At 54.7% G+C, this 17275-nt stretch overlaps 1 protein-coding gene across 1 annotated transcript in view; it reads right to left on the bottom strand.

Annotated features, from left to right (window-relative positions):
- gnav1 (guanine nucleotide binding protein (G protein) alpha v1) overlaps positions 1–17275 on the bottom strand; it is a 196135-nt gene that overhangs the window by 11905 nt on the left and 166955 nt on the right. Inside the window, 1 exon segment of the mRNA XM_072483654.1 lies at positions 6554–6625. Coding sequence (XP_072339755.1) covers positions 6554–6625 — 72 coding nt within the window.

Genomic DNA, 17275 nt, shown 5'->3' with positions numbered 1-17275 from the left:
TCTTTGTGAACATTATGCCAACCATCCTGAATTTAGCAACACAAACAACACCACACCCACCAGTCCGTATTACTTAACAATTCTAGTGTTAAAACCTTCAACATTCACTCAAATAACTCCTACATTGAATGATTTCATGAAAGAAAAGAAATCAATCAGTGCTATCTTTTCTCTGTTGTTCCTTGCGAGTCAAGTTAAGTGTTTTGTGATCATCGTCAGGTTTTCAATGACATCTTTCTCAAGGTAAAGACTGTTGTTAAAGGATGTCACCGAGGATTTAATTCCAATGGGATTGATTCCTTCCCAGAGACTTCAGTGGGGGTACGGGAGGGTTCATGGCAAAGTTGGTCAAGTCAATGGTCTCCCTCCATCACTGGCCCCTCTCCCTACCACGGTCCCCGGACTTGGTGAATTTAGCTCCCCCACTGCCCAGCGGCAGTGAAAGGAATGGCCTTGGTGGCAGGCTTAACATCGCTCTGAAAACACCTACCCACAAGTCTCAGAGACACGCTGTCATTGCAACCCAGGATCCCTCAGGACACAAAGTCCTCTCAACTCCAAGGTTAGGAAATATGGAGTAGGAGCAACAATGAAACTGAGGGGATGTTATTTTGAAAGAATGGAGGAGGGGGTGGGGGATAGAAAGAAAGGCAACTGAGGGAGGGGGTCGGCCAGACCGGTGGGGGAGGGGGTCGGTCAGACCGGCGAGGGAGGGGTCGGTCAGACCGGTGGGGGAGGGGGTCGGTCAGACCGGTGGGGGAGGGGTCGGTCAGACCGGTGGGGGAGGGGTCGGTCAGACTGGTGGGGGAGGGGGTCGGTCAGACCGGTGGGGGAGGGGTCGGTCAGACCGGTGAGGGAGGGGTCGGTCAGACCGGTGAGGGAGGGGTCGGTCAGACCGGTGAGGGAGGGGTCGGTCAGACCGGTGGGGGAGGGGTCGGTCAGACCGGTGGGGGAGGGGGTCGGCCAGACCGGTGAGGGAGGGGTCGGTCAGACCGGTGAGGGAGGGGTCGGTCAGACCGGTGGGGGAGGGGTCGGTCAGACCGGTGGGGGAGGGGTCGGTCAGACCGGTGGGGGAGGGGTCGGTCAGACCGGTGGGGGAGGGGTCGGTCAGACCGGTGAGGGAGGGGTCGGTCAGACCGGTGAGGGAGGGGTCGGTCAGACCGGTGGGGGAGGGGGTCGGTCAGACCGGCGAGGGAGGGGTCGGTCAGACCGGTGAGGGAGGGGGTCGGTCAGACCGGTGGGGGAGGGGGTCGGTCAGACCGGTGAGGGAGGGGTCGGTCAGACCGGTGAGAGAGGGGGTCGGTCAGACCGGTGGGGGAGGGGTCGGTCAGACCGGTGGGGGAGGGGGTCGGTCAGACCGGTGAGAGAGGGGGTCGGTCAGACCGGTGAGGGAGGGGTCGGTCAGACCGGTGGGGGAGGGGGTCGGTCAGACCGGTGGGGGAGGGGTCGGTCAGACCGGTGAGGGAGGGGGTCGGTCAGACCGGTGGGGGAGGGGTCGGTCAGACCGGTGGGGGAGGGGGTCGGTCAGACCGGTGGGGGAGGGGTCGGTCAGACCGGTGAGGGAGGGGTCGGTCAGACCGGTGAGGGAGGGGTCGGTCAGACCGGTGAGGGAGGGGTCGGTCAGACCGGTGGGGGAGGGGGTCGGTCAGACCGGTGGGGGAGGGGGTCGGTCAGACCGGTGGGGGAGGGGGTCGGTCAGACCGGTGAGGGAGGGGTCGGTCAGACCGGTGGGGGAGGGGGTCGGTCAGACCGGTGGGGGAGGGGTCGGTCAGACCGGCGAGGGAGGGGGCGGTCAGACCGGTGGGGGAGGGGTCGGTCAGACCGGCGAGGGAGGGGGTCGGTCAGACCGGTGGGGTCGGTCAGACCGGCGAGGGAGGGGGCGGTCAGACCGGTGGGGGAGGGGTCGGTCAGACCGGTGGGGGAGGGGTCGGTCAGACCGGCGAGGGAGGGGGTCGGTCAGACCGGTGAGGGAGGGGGTCGGTCAGACCGGTGAGGGAGGGGTCGGTCAGACCGGTGAGGGAGGGGGTCGGTCAGACCGGTGAGGGAGGGGTCGGTCAGACCGGTGGGGGAGGGGTCAGTCAGACCGGTGAGGGAGGGGTCGGTCAGACCGGTGGGGGAGGGGGTCGGTCAGACCGGTGAGGGAGGGGGTCGGTCAGACCGGTGAGGGAGGGGGTCGGTCAGACCGGTGGGGGAGGGGTCGGTCAGACCGGTGGGGGAGGGGTCGGTCAGACCGGTGAGGGAGGGGGTCGGTCAGACCGGTGAGGGAGGGGTCGGTCAGACCGGTGAGGGAGGGGGTCGGTCAGACCGGTGGGGGAGGGGTCGGCCAGACCGGTGGGGGAGGGGTCGGTCAGACCGGTGAGGGAGGGGTCGGTCAGACCGGTGAGGGAGGGGTCCGTCAGACCGGTGGGGGAGGGGGTCGGTCAGACCGGTGAGGGAGGGGTCGGTCAGACCGGCGGGGGAGGGGGTCGGTCAGACCGGTGAGGGAGGGGTCGGCCAGACCGGTGGGGGAGGGGGTCGGTCAGACCGGTGGGGGAGGGGTCGGTCAGACCGGTGGGGGAGGGGTCAGTCAGACCGGTGAGGGAGGGGTCGGTCAGACCGGTGGGGGAGGGGTCGGCCAGACCGGTGGGGGAGGGGTCGGTCAGACCGGTGGGGGAGGGGGTCGGTCAGACCGGTGGGGGAGGGGTCGGTCAGACCGGTGAGGGAGGGGGTCGGTCAGACCGGTGGGGGAGGGGGTCGGTCAGACCGGTGAGGGAGGGGTCGGTCAGACCGGTGAGGGAGGGGTCGGTCAGACCGGCGAGAGAGGGGTCGGTCAGACCGGTGGGGGAGGAGTCGGTCAGACCGGCGAGGGAGGGGGTCGGTCAGACCGGTGGGGGAGGGGTCGGTCAGACCGGCGAGGGAGGGGTCGGTCAGACCGGCGAGGGAGGGGTCGGTCAGACCAGTGGGGGAGGGGGTCGGTCAGACCGGTGGGGGAGGGGGTCGGTCAGACCGGTGGGGGAGGGGTCAGTCAGACCGGTGGGGGAGGGGTCGGTCAGACCGGCGAGGGAGGGGGTCGGTCAGACCGGTGGGGGAGGGGTCGGTCAGACCGGTGAGGGAGGGGTCGGTCAGACCGGTGAGGGAGGGGTCCGTCAGACCGGTGGGGGAGGGGGTCGGTCAGACCGGTGAGGGAGGGGTCGGTCAGACCGGCGGGGGAGGGGGTCGGTCAGACCGGTGAGGGAGGGGTCGACCAGACCGGTGGGGGAGGGGGTCGGTCAGACCGGTGGGGGAGGGGTCGGTCAGACCGGTGGGGGAGGGGTTAGTCAGACCGGTGAGGGAGGGGTCGGTCAGACCGGTGGGGGAGGGGTCGGCCAGACCGGTGGGGGAGGGGTCGGCCAGACCGGTGGGGGAGGGGTCGGTCAGACCGGTGGGGGAGGGGGTCGGTCAGACCGGTGGGGGAGGGGTCGGTCAGACCGGTGAGGGAGGGGGTCGGTCAGACCGGTGGGGGAGGGGGTCGGTCAGACCGGTGAGGGAGGGGTCGGTCAGACCGGTGAGGGAGGGGTCGGTCAGACCGGCGAGAGAGGGGTCGGTCAGACCGGCGAGGGAGGGGGTCGGTCAGACCGGTGGGGGAGGGGTCGGTCAGACCGGCGAGGGAGGGGGTCGGTCAGACCGGTGGGGGAGGGGTCGGTCAGACCGGCGAGGGAGGGGTCGGTCAGACCGGTGGGGGAGGGGGTCGGTCAGACCGGTGGGGGAGGGGGTCGGTCAGACCGGTGGGGGAGGGGTCGGTCAGACCGGCGAGGGAGGGGTCGGTCAGACCGGCGAGGGAGGGGGTCGGTCAGACCGGTGGGGGAGGGGTCGGTCAGACCGGTGGGGGAGGGGTCGGTCAGACCGGTGGGGGAGGGGTCGGTCAGACCGCTGGGGGAGGGGACGAGTGAGACGTGTGCAATTGGGCAGACCTATCTCTCTCTCCTTATCCACAATGGGACAGTGTCCCTAAAATGGATCCAAAGTGATCGAAATTCTTTACACACCACAAGTCACAATTTTTATTTTAAAAATTGAACAGGTCAATGTCTCCAGTGACATTGCTCCCTTGGATGTCATATCCTGCAGCAACTGTTTGAAGCCCCTGCTCCAGTCTCCTGCCCACTGGGGCCCAGTCCCAGCCACTCCTCCTCATCAGTGACGAGATTCACCAGCGGGACTTCAGCCCAGAACTATCTTTACACAACTGGTTTGTCCAATTTCTTTACAGGCGGCAGAAGGTCTTCTAGACTAACCAAACCTTCAGGTAATTACCACTGTACCTCACACAGGAAAATGACCAGCAACAGAAGAACGAGCCCCAGCCCCAGGCTCCAAACAGCCGCTGTTGTGCTCCCTATAAACACGGCTTCACAGACAGTGTGGCCTCCAGCTAATGACCAAGATGATGCTGGGTGCAGGAACACTTCAGTGAGACACAGATTTTACTAAAAATAAAAAATTTAGAGTACCCAATTCATTTTTCCAATGAAGGGGCAATTTAGCGCGGCCAATCCACCTAGCCTGCACATCTTTGGGTTGTGGGGACGAAACCCACGCAAACACCTGGCGATTCAGTGAGACACAGATACACACTGAAGAACACAGAGTCCCGAAAAAATCCAAACTGCAATCAGTTAGCCCACTGATGAGGAACCTCCAAAGAACAGGGAGAGACCTTCAAATCCCACAGAGATCATGGCTGACCACCCAGAAAAAGAAAAACCAGGTTTGTATCACAATGAACGGAGTGAACACTCTCTCCGGGAAGAATGGGAAAAGCTTCTTTTTTTTTTTAAATATGAAGTACCCAATTTATTTTTTCCAATTAAGGGGCAATTTAGCGTGGCCAATCCACCTACCCTGCACATCTTTGGCTTGTGAAGGGCAGCACGGTGGCGCAGTGGGTTAGCCCTGTTGCCTCACGTCGCCGAGGTCCCAGGTTCGATCCCGGCTCTGGGTCACTGTCCGTGTGGAGTTTGCACGTTATCTCATGGGGCATTATCGCGCTGCTGGCCTGCCTTGGTCTGCGTTAAAAGCCAAGTATTTAGCCCTGTGCTAAACCAGCCCCTGTAATATGAGATAATGTGCAAACTCCACATGGACAGCGACATTCTCCCCGTGTCTGCGTGGGTTTCGCCCCCACAACCCAAAGATGCGCAGGGTAGGTGGATTGGCCACGCTAAATTGCCCCTTAATTGGAAAAAATGAATTGGGTACACTAAATTTACAAAATAAAAATCTTTGGGTTGCGGGGGCGAAATCCACGTAGACAGGGGGAGAACGTGCAAACTCCACACGGACAGTGACCCAGAGCCGGGATCGAACCTGGGACCTCGGCGCCGTGAGGGTGCAGGGCTATCCCACTGCGCCACCTTGCTGCCCTAAGAATGGGAAAAGCTGGTGGTCCCCGAGCAGAGTGTATGAAGAGAGTTGACAAATAGAGGTTCAACTCCAAGGATTCGGAAAAGCGCGTCAGAAGATGAAACACAAACGACAACTCAAACCCTGACTCAACAAAGTGGGGTTATTATAATGTAAATGTGTTACATCCGATCCCGGCCCCGGGTCACTGTCCGTGTGGAGTTTGCACATTCTCCCCCACAACCCAAAGATGTGCAGGCTAGGTGGATTGGCCACGCTAAATTGCCCCTTAATTGGAAAAAATGAATTGGGTACACTAAATTTACAAAATAAAAATCTTTGGGTTGCGGGGGCGAAATCCACGTAGACAGGGGGAGAACGTGCAAACTCCACACGGACAGTGACCCAGAGCCGGGATCGAACCTGGGACCTCGGCGCCGTGAGGGTGCAGGGCTATCCCACTGCGCCACCTTGCTGCCCTAAGAATGGGAAAAGCTGGTGGTCCCCGAGCAGAGTGTATGAAGAGAGTTGACAAATAGAGGTTCAACTCCAAGGATTCGGAAAAGCGCGTCAGAAGATGAAACACAAACGACAACTCAAACCCTGACTCAACAAAGTGGGGTTATTATAATGTAAATGTGTTACATCCGATCCCGGCCCCGGGTCACTGTCCGTGTGGAGTTTGCACATTCTCCCTGTGTTTGCGTGGGTTTCACCCCCACAACCCAAAGATGTGCAGGCTAGGTGGATTGGCCACACTAAATTGCCCTTTAATTGGGGAAGAAAAATAAACACGTTGCCTAAAGATTTGGTGCAGGGTGATGTAGTATAAGGGTATCTGGCATAGCAAGAATTAGAGTGGGACAGTACCACCCCCAGTGTAATGTAAAGAGCACATGACCTGAAACTAGAGTCATTTGTGGGCTGGACAGAGAGCCGAGTAGAGGTAAGCCCGGAGTCAGCTCATATACGTGCATAGTTACATCTTATCAACACACCAACAATGTTCAACCAATCAAGACTTAGTCCTTCCTTGTTAAAGCTACTGAACATATAATAATAATAATAATAATAATACACAGTAATTAAAACATAATAACTAGCTTCAGTCTCCTCGGCTGCTGTACAGAGTCTGGTCATATATTCCATTCATATTCTAACCTATCCTTTATTAATTTCTCATTAAACATACCATGGAGGTAGTCCTGAAGAATATGTTATTGCAGATGGAGGAAAAGAGCCTCAAACTCTCCTGCAAACGATTCTAGAAAGGAAAGAAAGAGAACAAATATATAAACCAAAATCAGCGTGCCCCCACTTTTGTAAGATCCAACCACTTTTGCCCTTCTTTCAGAGGGAGAGTTGCAACTTTCTTTCATTTGGCAACAGTTTGCTCTTCCCCCACTTCCCCCCCCAAGCCACACCCCCACAGTTGCCACGTATGGAGGGGTTTTAGCTGCAGAGGCTTTTAAAGTCATGAACATATGGTCTGGTTGTTTATCCTGTTCCTCAAGGACAGAAATCAATAGCAGGAGGATGCCATTTATCTCCATGACTTGTGAGTGTCTATGCACTCAATCCCACCCCCCACACACCCACACACATACAATGCCAGCCCACAACAGAGTGTATTACTCCGACTTACCGGAGTAGATGAAATGAAATGAAATGAAAATCGCTTATTGTCACAAGTAGGCTTCAAATGAAGTTACTGTGAAAAGCCCCTAGTCGCCACATTCCGGCGCCTGTTCGGGGAGGCTGATGCAGGAATCGAACCGTGCTGCTGGCCTGCCTTGATCTGCTTTCAAAGCCAGCGATTTAGCCCTGTGCTAAACAGCAGCAGACCAGGGAGAAGAACAAAATGGAGGTCCAGGCTCAGGGCCTATCACTTACCTAAGGAGAGAATCGAGAGCCGAAATGGGCCGGGGGTGGACCAGGGGCAGACCGCGGTCGCCGGGGCGGGCCGGGTGGCACCGAGGTGAGTTGCCTCCCCGATGCCAGGGTCAAGATGTCACTGAACGGCTACAAAGCACTCTGGGGGAGATGGAGAGCATGGCCAGCTAACTGTTAGGGTTCACATCAGCACCAGCGACATGGGTAGAAGGAGGGATGTGGTCCCGAAGTCAGAATTTAGGGATCTAGGTACACAATCAGCAAGAAGCACCTCGAAAGTAGTAAACTCCAGGTTACTCCCAGTACCACATGCAAGTGAATATAAAAATAGGACAGCAAAGCAGGCCATTGAATGGGTGGGGGTCAGAGTAAGGGAGGTGATACAGTGTAAATCAGGATTAGTGTGTATGAATGTTCAGTGTAGTTAATAAGATTGGTAGGTTGCAGGAAAAGCTTGACATCTGAAAAAATTATGTTGTGGATGAGAGAGATCTGGCTCAAAGGGCTAGACTGGATGTTAAATCTTCCTGGACACAAGGAATGATAGGAAAGGAAGAAAAGGGGGAGGAGTGACAGTATGGGGTTTAAAGAGAGCACTGCAGTGCTGGATATCTCAGGGGTTAAGGACAGAATTTTTGGTTAGAGTTCAGGAACAAAAAAGATGCAATGACATTGCTCTGTGTGGTCGACAGCCCATCAACCAGTGGGAAGACTGCAGAGGAATACATTTGCAAGGACATTACAGAGCTTTTATAATGGGGGACTTTAATCATCCAAATATAGGCTGGGATAGGAGTAGTGTAAAGGTCAGAGAGGGGCAAGACTTCCTACAGTGTTCACAAGAACTTTCTACCGCAGGAAGTTTGCTGTCCAATGAGAGGGGAGGCACTGCTGGAGCTGGTTCTTGGGAATGAGGTGGGCCAAGTGGAGAACATTTAGTGGACTGTAGTCATTGTTTTATAAGATTTAGGATGACTATGGAAAAGGGGAAGGAACAATTCACAGTAAGAATAATTAACTGGGGGACAGCCAACTTCAATGGGGGAAGAATGGATCTGATGCAGATAAATTAGAATCAATTTAAAGAAGACATGTTTCGGGTACAGTCAAGGTACATTCCCACATAACTGTGGAATCTCCAATTGTAGCCAAATTTCCTTAGAATACCAAGCATCATGTAATGGCTTTTTAAAATAAATTTAAAGTACCCAATTCTTTTTTTTTCAATTAAGGGGCAATTTAGTGTGGTCAATCCACCTACCCTGCACATCTTTGGGTTGTGGGGGTGAGATCCACAGAGACACGGCGAGAATGTGCAAAATCCACACGGACAGTTACCCAGCCAGGATCGAACCAGGGTCCTCGGTGCCGTGAGGCAACAGTGCTAACCATCGTGCCACCGTACTGCCCAACATAATGCAATGGTATGCTGTGTTTATGGTCCATTTGAATAAATATCCAAAGCATCTGTGAATCAAATGAGGCTCCCCAAATCCAAACAGCCTCTAAATAACAATTAATAGGACCAATCCTAGAAATTAAACCAAAATCAATGATTTTCCTCCGCTTCCTCCCACACCCTTAGCTCTAGGGCAGGATACATGCCATGACCCTGACTTTGGACCTCAAGTGGGACATAGGCCGTGACCCTCCCCTCAGGCCTCAAGTGCGACATTCCCTTAGACCTCAAGTGGGACACAGGCTGTGACCCTTCCCTTAGGCCTCAGGTGAGACAAAGGCCTGGACTTGAATTGACAATTACTTGGATGCATTCATGGAGGAAGATTCAAAAATTGCACCCCCTACCCAGGTACAGAGGATTTCATACTTCCTCAATATTTTTGTAACCAAAAAATTACAATGAAAAGGATACTTTTAAAGCACCATTATGATTTATCTCCGGAATTCACTCACAGCAATTTCCTGGATATGAATCTTGAATTCCTGGAAATTCCAGGATGGTCTCCGAGGGTTGGTGACCTTAATTATGACCCTTGCCCCAAGGCTTTAAGCGACCCTTCTCTTGAGACCACCTGAGGTAATCTTGCTTTGGATTGGATGCCTGCTGAAGGAAGATGAGTCATGCACAAATTCCATTCCTCTCTCCCGCTGTACAGTCCCTAATGAGGCCAGTGTGGGGTAATCTAATCTGTAGGAAACTGGAGAAGTCAATCATTCTCCTTCCGGGTGGTCACACACGGACTCCGAGACTTGTTCAAACCTATAACCTCCCTGCACGACACAAAGCTCATGGGTTTTAAAAATAAAATTCCACATGCTTTACAAGGGCAGCAAATGAAAACCTTTGCATCATGTCTTAATGTGCTAACCGCACACCGACCCCTTTGATGGATAGGGTTAGGGGTTAATTGAGAAACAGATTTCTCATTAGTTGATTTCTAAAACCAGAGACTGTGTTTCCAGGAGGTGAGGCAGCGATGATCCAACCGTACGGCACGTTTCCCTTCCAATATCACACAAAGAGATGATAACAAATCCATTCAATTTGGCAGCAAGTATGGGAGAGAGAGAGTGAGAGAGAGATAGCGAGGGAGATAGAGAGAGAGAGAGAGATAGTGAGAGATAGAGAGGGAGATAGAGAGAGATAGAGCAAGAGATAGAGAGGGAGATAGAGAGAGAGACAGAGATAGATAGAGAGGGAGATAGAGAGGGAGATAGAGAGGGAGATAGAGAGGGAGATAGAGAGGGAGATAGAGAGGGAGATAGAGAGGGAGAGACAGAGATAGATAGAGAGAGAGAGAGAGATAGAGAGCAGCACGGTAGCCTTGTGGATAGCACAATTGCTTCACAGCTCCAGGGTCCCAGGTTCGATTCTGGCTTGGGTCACTGTCTGTGCGGAGTCTGCACATCCTCCCCGTGTGTGGGTGGGTTTCCTCCGGGTGCTCCGGTTTCCTCCCACAGTCCAAAGATGTGCGGGTTAGGTGGATTGGCCATGATAAATTGCCCTTAGTGTCCAAAATTGCCCTTAGTGTTGGGTGGGGTTACTGGGTTATGGGGATAGGGTGGCGGTGTTGACCTTGGGTAGGGTGCTCTTTCCAAGAGCCGGTGCAGACTCGATGGGCTGAATGGCCTCCTTCTGCAATGTAAATTCTATGATAGAGAGAGAGATAGAGGGGGAGATAGAGAGGGAGATAGAGAGGGGAGATAGAGGGGGAGATAGAGAGGGAGATAGAGAGGGAGAGAGACAGATAGATAGAGGGAGAGGGAGAGATAGAGATGGGGGAGAGAGATAGATAGATAGATAGAGAGGGGGAGATAGAGAGGGAGATAGAGAGAGAGAGTCAGATGGAGAGACAGATAGAGAGAGGGAGAGATAGCGATAGGGGGAGAGAGGGAGAGAGATAGGGAGAGATAGAGATAGGGGTCGAGAGAGAGAGAGATAGAGATAGGGCGAGACAGAGAGAGAGAGATAGACAGAGAGAGAGGGAGAGAGATAGATAGAAAGAGAGATGGAATGAGAGTGAGGGATAGAGATAGAGATAGAGCTAGAGCTAGACATACATAGATGGTGCTGGAGGTGGCTGTTATTTCCCAGATTGTCAAATAACCAATTGAGAGGCTAGCAGTTTCTTAAAGGGCAGCATGTTTAACTGTGTCACGATGGGTTCATGTCCCACTCCAAATGTTCTTCAATTGGGTGTAAAAGATCCCAGAAGTGCAGCAGGGTCTCTGTCAGACATTATTTATTCTTCAACATCAATAAAACGGACTATCTGCCGTTTATCACACTGTCTGTTGACATCTGGCTGTGTGCAAATTGATTCTTCCTACATTGCAACAGCTGACTACACTTGGAAATGTACTTGATTGGCTGTAAAAGTCTTTCTTTCTCTGGACCGCCGCTGGTGGAGGTTAGAACAATTGGCATCAGGCAGCGAGAGCAGCAAAGGTCAATTAAACCACCCGAGGTACCCCAAAGCCAAAAACAAGATGCATCTCTCCCTTTTTAAAAACAAAAATTGTGTTATTAAATTTGGGAGTAAAGACAGATTTGTTCCCAACATGAAGGAGCTTTTTAGTCACAGCAGTGTCGCTTTGGGGTGTGGGATGAGCTGACAGGTCGAATCAATAACCCAATACGGGCACAGCACAGGATAGCGGAAGGGTTGTTTTCAGGTTACCTGGTGCTAACAAGATAGCAAGGCCGAGAACTGACAGCGCAGAGATTCAGGCCAGTTCGAAATCCCTGTTCAGAACCTCGGGAGACCCACACACAGTGGAGTAACTTCAGTGGAGTTGAGTGGACTGCAATCTTCCCACCCGTTTAGACATCATTTCTCCTCATGTCTGGGTAAAACCCAACTCCGAAATCTGTGCCCTCCCCCGCAATGCACCTTCACTCAGCCCGTACAATTAGCAGCTCCCAAAGGAAGCTGACTGCTTTGACATGTTTGCTGCTCTCTCTCTCTCTCCGTTGTGATGATGAAAAGGAGTTTTTTGAAGATGATTAGAGGAGTTGATGGCGTCAATCGAGAGAAACTGTTTCTTCTGGGACGGGTTGGGAGTCCCAGAGAACAGGCAAATCAGAATGAATTGAATCCAGGTCATTCCGGGGTGCTGGAAACTCATTACCACTGTCCCCCGCCCCCCCCCCCCCCCCCCCCCCCCCCCATTACACCCCCCTGCCCCAACCCGCCCAAAAAACAGTTAACCCTGCAAGTCAATGGAAACTTTTAAAACTTGGATTAGTAAGGCATTTGTGAGGTGTACTTAATGGGTGTAAATCGAATTTAAGGTCAGGCAGGATCTATGAATAGCCGGGCAGATTAAAGGGGCTGAATGGACTCTTCCTATGGCATTGCTCCCTCCAACCTTTCCTTCAGCTGGAGGAGGTTACAGAGGAGCAAGGCCAGAGAGCTATTTGTGGAAACACGGGTGAAAATGTTTAAATAAGGGGCAGCACGGTGGCGCAGTGGTTAGCACTGGGACTGCGGCAGTGAGGACCCAGGTTCGATCCGGGCTCTGGGTCACTGTCCGTGTGGAGTTTGCACATTCTCCCCGTGTTTGCGTGGGTTTCGCCCCCACAACCCAAAGATGTGCAGGTTAGGTGGATTGGCCACGCTAAATTGCCCCTTAATTGGACAAAATATATATAATTGGGTATTCTAAATTTATATTTTTTAGAAATGTTCATATCGAGACTGTGCCAGACTGTCGGTCAGCGAGCACAGAGATGAACCAAAGAGGACTCGGTGTAAGTTAACTCCAAGACATGAACATCAAGGATGGCCTTAAATCTGCAAATCACATTTTTGTAGACGTTATTGGTAAATTACTTTTAAAAACACGACTAACTGATCAGCTCGGTGAGTCGAACTTCAAACACATTGACCAGCTCCCTCAAGCTCATTAACTGACTCACGTACCGAAATGTTGTTCAGCTGCTCCTCACCCCATTTAACTACACTTTAGAGGTTTAGTAGCTATTACAACATAGTTAGTGATCAGTCAGTTGGCAGAACAAAGATCTCTCTCGCTTCCACACACAATTAAACACAACCAGTTGATGTATCATTTTCGACATTACCTCGCTATGCATTACGGATCGCGCATATAACAAGGATTCGCCTTCCTCTGCTGTTAATGGTCTGGCCTTAAAGTGAAAAGAAAGTTCAGAGCCTGCAGGCAAATGAACTCCAAGGATTAGGCTCAGGATCTCTGTTCAAGTTTAAGTACATTGTTCTGTGTCCACTGTAGGAGCGTCAACCTTCCAGCAATTACACGCTACTGTCCCGGACACGACTGGGAGAATCTCCCAGTCACCCTGGTGTTTAAAGGACGTGGGGTGGGATTCTCCCAACGGGAGTCTAAGTGCTGACGCCGGAGAGTTTTACTCCGGCATCGGCGCCCGTTTCCAGACCCCCAGGCGGAATTCACCCCCCCACGCCGGGTGGGAGAATCGCGGGGGTGCCATGCGAGTCCCGCCACCCCGCCCCGACACCCGCACGCGATTCTTCCCCCTCTCCCCAAACCGGCGCCGCGAGAATCACGGCTGGCTGCTCGGAGAATCGCCGCTCGCCGTTTGCGAAAGGCGAGCTGCGAGTCTCCGGCCCGGATGGGCCGAGCGGCCGCCCCAGCACGCCAGGTTCCCGCCGGCGCTGTCCACACCTGGTCGCTGCCAGCGGGAACTGGGGGGGGGGGGGGGTTCCTGCACTGGGGGAGCCTCCAATAGGGTCTGGCCCGCGATCAGTGCCCACCGATCAGCGGGCCGGCCTTGCTAAAGGAGGACCTTCTTTCCTCCGCCGCCCCGCATGATCCATCCGCCATCTTCTTTCGGGACGGCCTCGGGGAGGACGGCAGTCGCGCACGCACGGTTGGTGCCGGCCAACCCACGCATGCACAGGTGACGTCATTGATGCGACGCCAGCCGCGTCTTTGACGCGCCGCCGCTTTTTACACGGCGCCAAGGCCCAGCGCGCGTAAAATACGCGACGCCGCTCCTAGCCCCCCGGGGCGGGGGAATAGGGGGGGTTGGAGAGGGTTCCGACGCCGGAGTGAAACACTCCGGTTTTCACTCCGGCGTCAGGACTTTGTCTCCATTTCGGAGAATTGCGCCCCCCATTCTGGGGCCTCCTTGGGGCTGGCTGGGGCGTGGCCCGATTTGCAGTAGCGGGGCCTCGGCACAGCGTCCCAGGCCCGGCGCGGCGTAAAAGACACGGCACCTTGGGTCCTGCGCATGCGCAGTTGGGCCGGCGCCAACGAGCGCCTGCGTGGTGGCCGTCCTCCCCCAGGCCGCCCCGCACAAACATGGCGGATGGATCCAGGCTCGCCGGCGGAAGAGAGGAAGCCCGCCGACTGAGAGGCCGGCCCGCCGATCGGTTGGTCCCGATCGCATACCAGGCCACTCCGAAGGCTCCCCCGGGAACGGAGCCTCCCTCCCCCGCCCCTCCCCACAGGGCGCCCCCCAAAGCCTTTGCGACAAGTACCCGCTGGCAGTGACCAGGTGTGGACGGCGCCGGCGGGGCTAGGCCGTTTACGTGCGGCCGCTCGGCCCATCCGGGCCGGAGAATCGCCGCTCGCCGTTTGTGGCGATCCTCCGAGCGGCCCGGCGCGATTAGCGGCGGTGCTGGTTTCGGGGGGGGAGAATCGCATGCGGGGGGCGAGGCGGCGTGGCACAATTCACGCGGCACCCCGGCGATTCTTCCACCCGGCCGGGAGTGGTGGGGGGGGGGGGGGGGGTGGTGATACCGCCCAACGCCTTGGTGGAATAGCTTGGCTATTAAGGTAGGGTACTGAGTTAGCAGCTGAAGGAACGTTGTCTGTGAAGATACCCTGAGGAGTAAGTGTTGTGTGTGAGGTTTCCTGGCCGGGTTCCAGACTGCCATCCAATGGACGTTCCTTTACCCAGAGTGTTTTGAACAGCTGGGGTGTGCTCCTGGGAAGGGTGGCGCGTTGGGTGGGGTGGGGGGGGGGGAGATGCAGAACACCAAGAACTGCTGGTGATTCTGAGTGGGCTGACACGTTCGGGACTTTATAATCCAGCAACCAACACGCCCACAAGCAAATGATCTGGGCACCATGGCCCTGACCCGCTGATTGCTGGGCTGAATGCAGAGAGATGATGAATCAATTGTCAGTTAAAATTGTGCCGTCGGTAGAGAAAGGGAAGGTAATTGAGGGAAATTCGGGAAATGATTGTTGGGCGTGATGATTTTCTAATCGCAGCACTTCAGACGCAATCCTTATTCCTACATCTCTGGGGAACCGGGGACTGAGAAACAAGTGTCGGTGGCTGGGTCCTTGCAGCTGAGCTCTGGACTTGGGGTCTGTTCCTGATCACAAGCCCCCAACTGATCAACATCCCATTTCCGCCTCCCTTTCGTTCTGAAGAGTCAGACCCGACTGAAAAGCTTTCTCGCTCCACAGATGCTGCCCGGCCTGCTGACTTTGTCCAGCCCTCTTCGGTTTTATATTTCAGATTTCCAGCATCTGCAGCACTTGCCTTTTCGTGTTAATTCACGTCCCACTTGCCGGTCACGAAGAGGGATATGGGAGTCCCTAATCCGTACCGAGTCAGCTGTACAACATACTTCGAATTTTACAGCATTGAAATAACCAACCCGAGGTTCCGCAGAGTCTTGCACCCCCCCCCCATTACTCTTCATCTCTCCCATTAATAAATCTTTCAGCTCCTTTCTCCCTAATTTGCCCATCTATCTTCCCGTTATAGGCATCTTCACTTTAACCATTCTAATTGTAGTGAGGTCAACGTGACCACCTTCTCGAGTAAAAAGGTTTCTCCCGAATTCCATATTGGATTTCATACGTGCCTCGCTTGTATATTTATCGCCCTGCCTTTGGACTTGCTCCGAGGTGGAAATGTCTTTATGTCGGTCTACAATATCGGCAGCACAGTGGTTAGCACAGTTGCTGCACAGCTCCAGGGTCCCAAGTTAGATTCCCAGCTTGGGTCACTGTCTGCGCGGAGTCTGCACGTTCTCCCCATGTGTGCGTGGGTTTTCTCCGGGTGCTCCGGTTTCCTCCCACAGTCCAAAGGTGTGCAGGTTAGGTGGATTGGCCATGATAAATTGCCCTCAGTGTCCAAAATTGCCCTTAGTGTTGGGTGGGGTTACTGGGTTATGGGGATAGTGTGCAGTTTGGTAGGGCGCTCTTTCCAAGAGCCGGTGCAGACTCAATGGGCTGAATGGCCTCCGTCTGCACTGTAAATTCTATGAAAAGGTTACCGTATCAACCGCTCCCCGTGGCGGCGACTCCCACATTCTCACCACTCTCTCTGGGTGGAGGCGTTCCCTCTGCATTCCCGAGTGGATTCCTTGTTGACTATCTTATAATGACGGCCTCCAGCTACTCTCCTCCCCAGAAGAGGAAACATTCTGTCTCTATCCACTCGATCAATAACATTAGGTTTTGGGCGGCACAGTGGTTAGCACTGCTGCCTCACAGCTCCAGGGACCCGGGTTCAATCCCGGCCTCGGGTGACTGCCTGTGCGGAGTCTGCACGTTCTCCCAGTGTCTGCGTGGGTTTCCTCCGGGTGCTCCGGTTTCCTCCCACAGCCCAAAGATGTGCAGGTTAGGTGGATTGGCCATGCTAAATTACCCCTTAGTGTCCAAAAGGTTAGGTTGGGTTACGGGGATAGGGTGGAGGCGTGGGCCTAAGTCGAGTGCTCTTTCCAAGGGCCGGTGCAGACTCGATGGGCCAAATTGCCTCCTTCTGTACAATAAATTCTATGATTTTTTTCACCATTTTAAAGACCTATATTAGATCACCTCTCAGCCTTTTTTTTAAAGAGAGAGATGCAGCCTGTTGATCCTTTCCTGATGCGTAAACCCCATGCATTTCTGATATCATCCGTGTAAACCTACCATGTACCGAGGGCAGCACGGTAGCATTGTGGATAGCAAAATTGCTTCACAGCTCCAGGGCCCCAGGTTCGATTCCGGCTTGGGTCACTGTCTGTGCGGAGTCTGCACATCCTCCCAGTGTCTGCGTGGGTTTCCTCCGGGTGCTCCGGTTTCCTCCCACAGTCCAAAGATGTGCAGGTTAGGTGGATTGGCCATAATAAATTGCCCTTAGTGTCCAAAATTGCCCTTAGTGTTGAGTGGGGTTACTGGGTTATGGGGTGGAGGTGTTGACCTTGGGTAGGGTGCTCTTTCCCAGAGCTGGTGCAGACTCGATGGGCCGAATGGCCTCCTTCTGCACTGTAAATTCTATGTCGAGGACAACCTTCTCTGTGTCCTCGCCAGAGCCTTGATATCCTTTTTATAACATGGCCAACAGAACTGTGCTCAGCATTCTAACTATAACGATGTAACATAACCCCGGCTGGGTTAATGACTGTACGTATCACTGACCCCCACACTCACAGAGCCCTGGGGGGGGGGGGGGGGGGGGGGGGGGGGAGAGAGACAGGGGGAGGTCTGTTCACTGCTGTTTGTATGGCTGGAGGTTGCAAAGGATCAGATCACTCCCCCTCAGCTCCCTCATTGTTCCTTCTTACATCAAGTACCTGAACTCCCTGCCACACACAATCTCTGCTCA

This window comes from Scyliorhinus torazame, chromosome 18, assembly GCF_047496885.1.
Source record: "Scyliorhinus torazame isolate Kashiwa2021f chromosome 18, sScyTor2.1, whole genome shotgun sequence".
In the NCBI taxonomy this organism is placed as follows: Eukaryota; Metazoa; Chordata; class Chondrichthyes; order Carcharhiniformes; family Scyliorhinidae; genus Scyliorhinus; species Scyliorhinus torazame.
The sequence above is the reverse complement of the archived record's forward strand: the minus strand, read 5'-3'. Positions and strand labels throughout refer to the sequence as shown.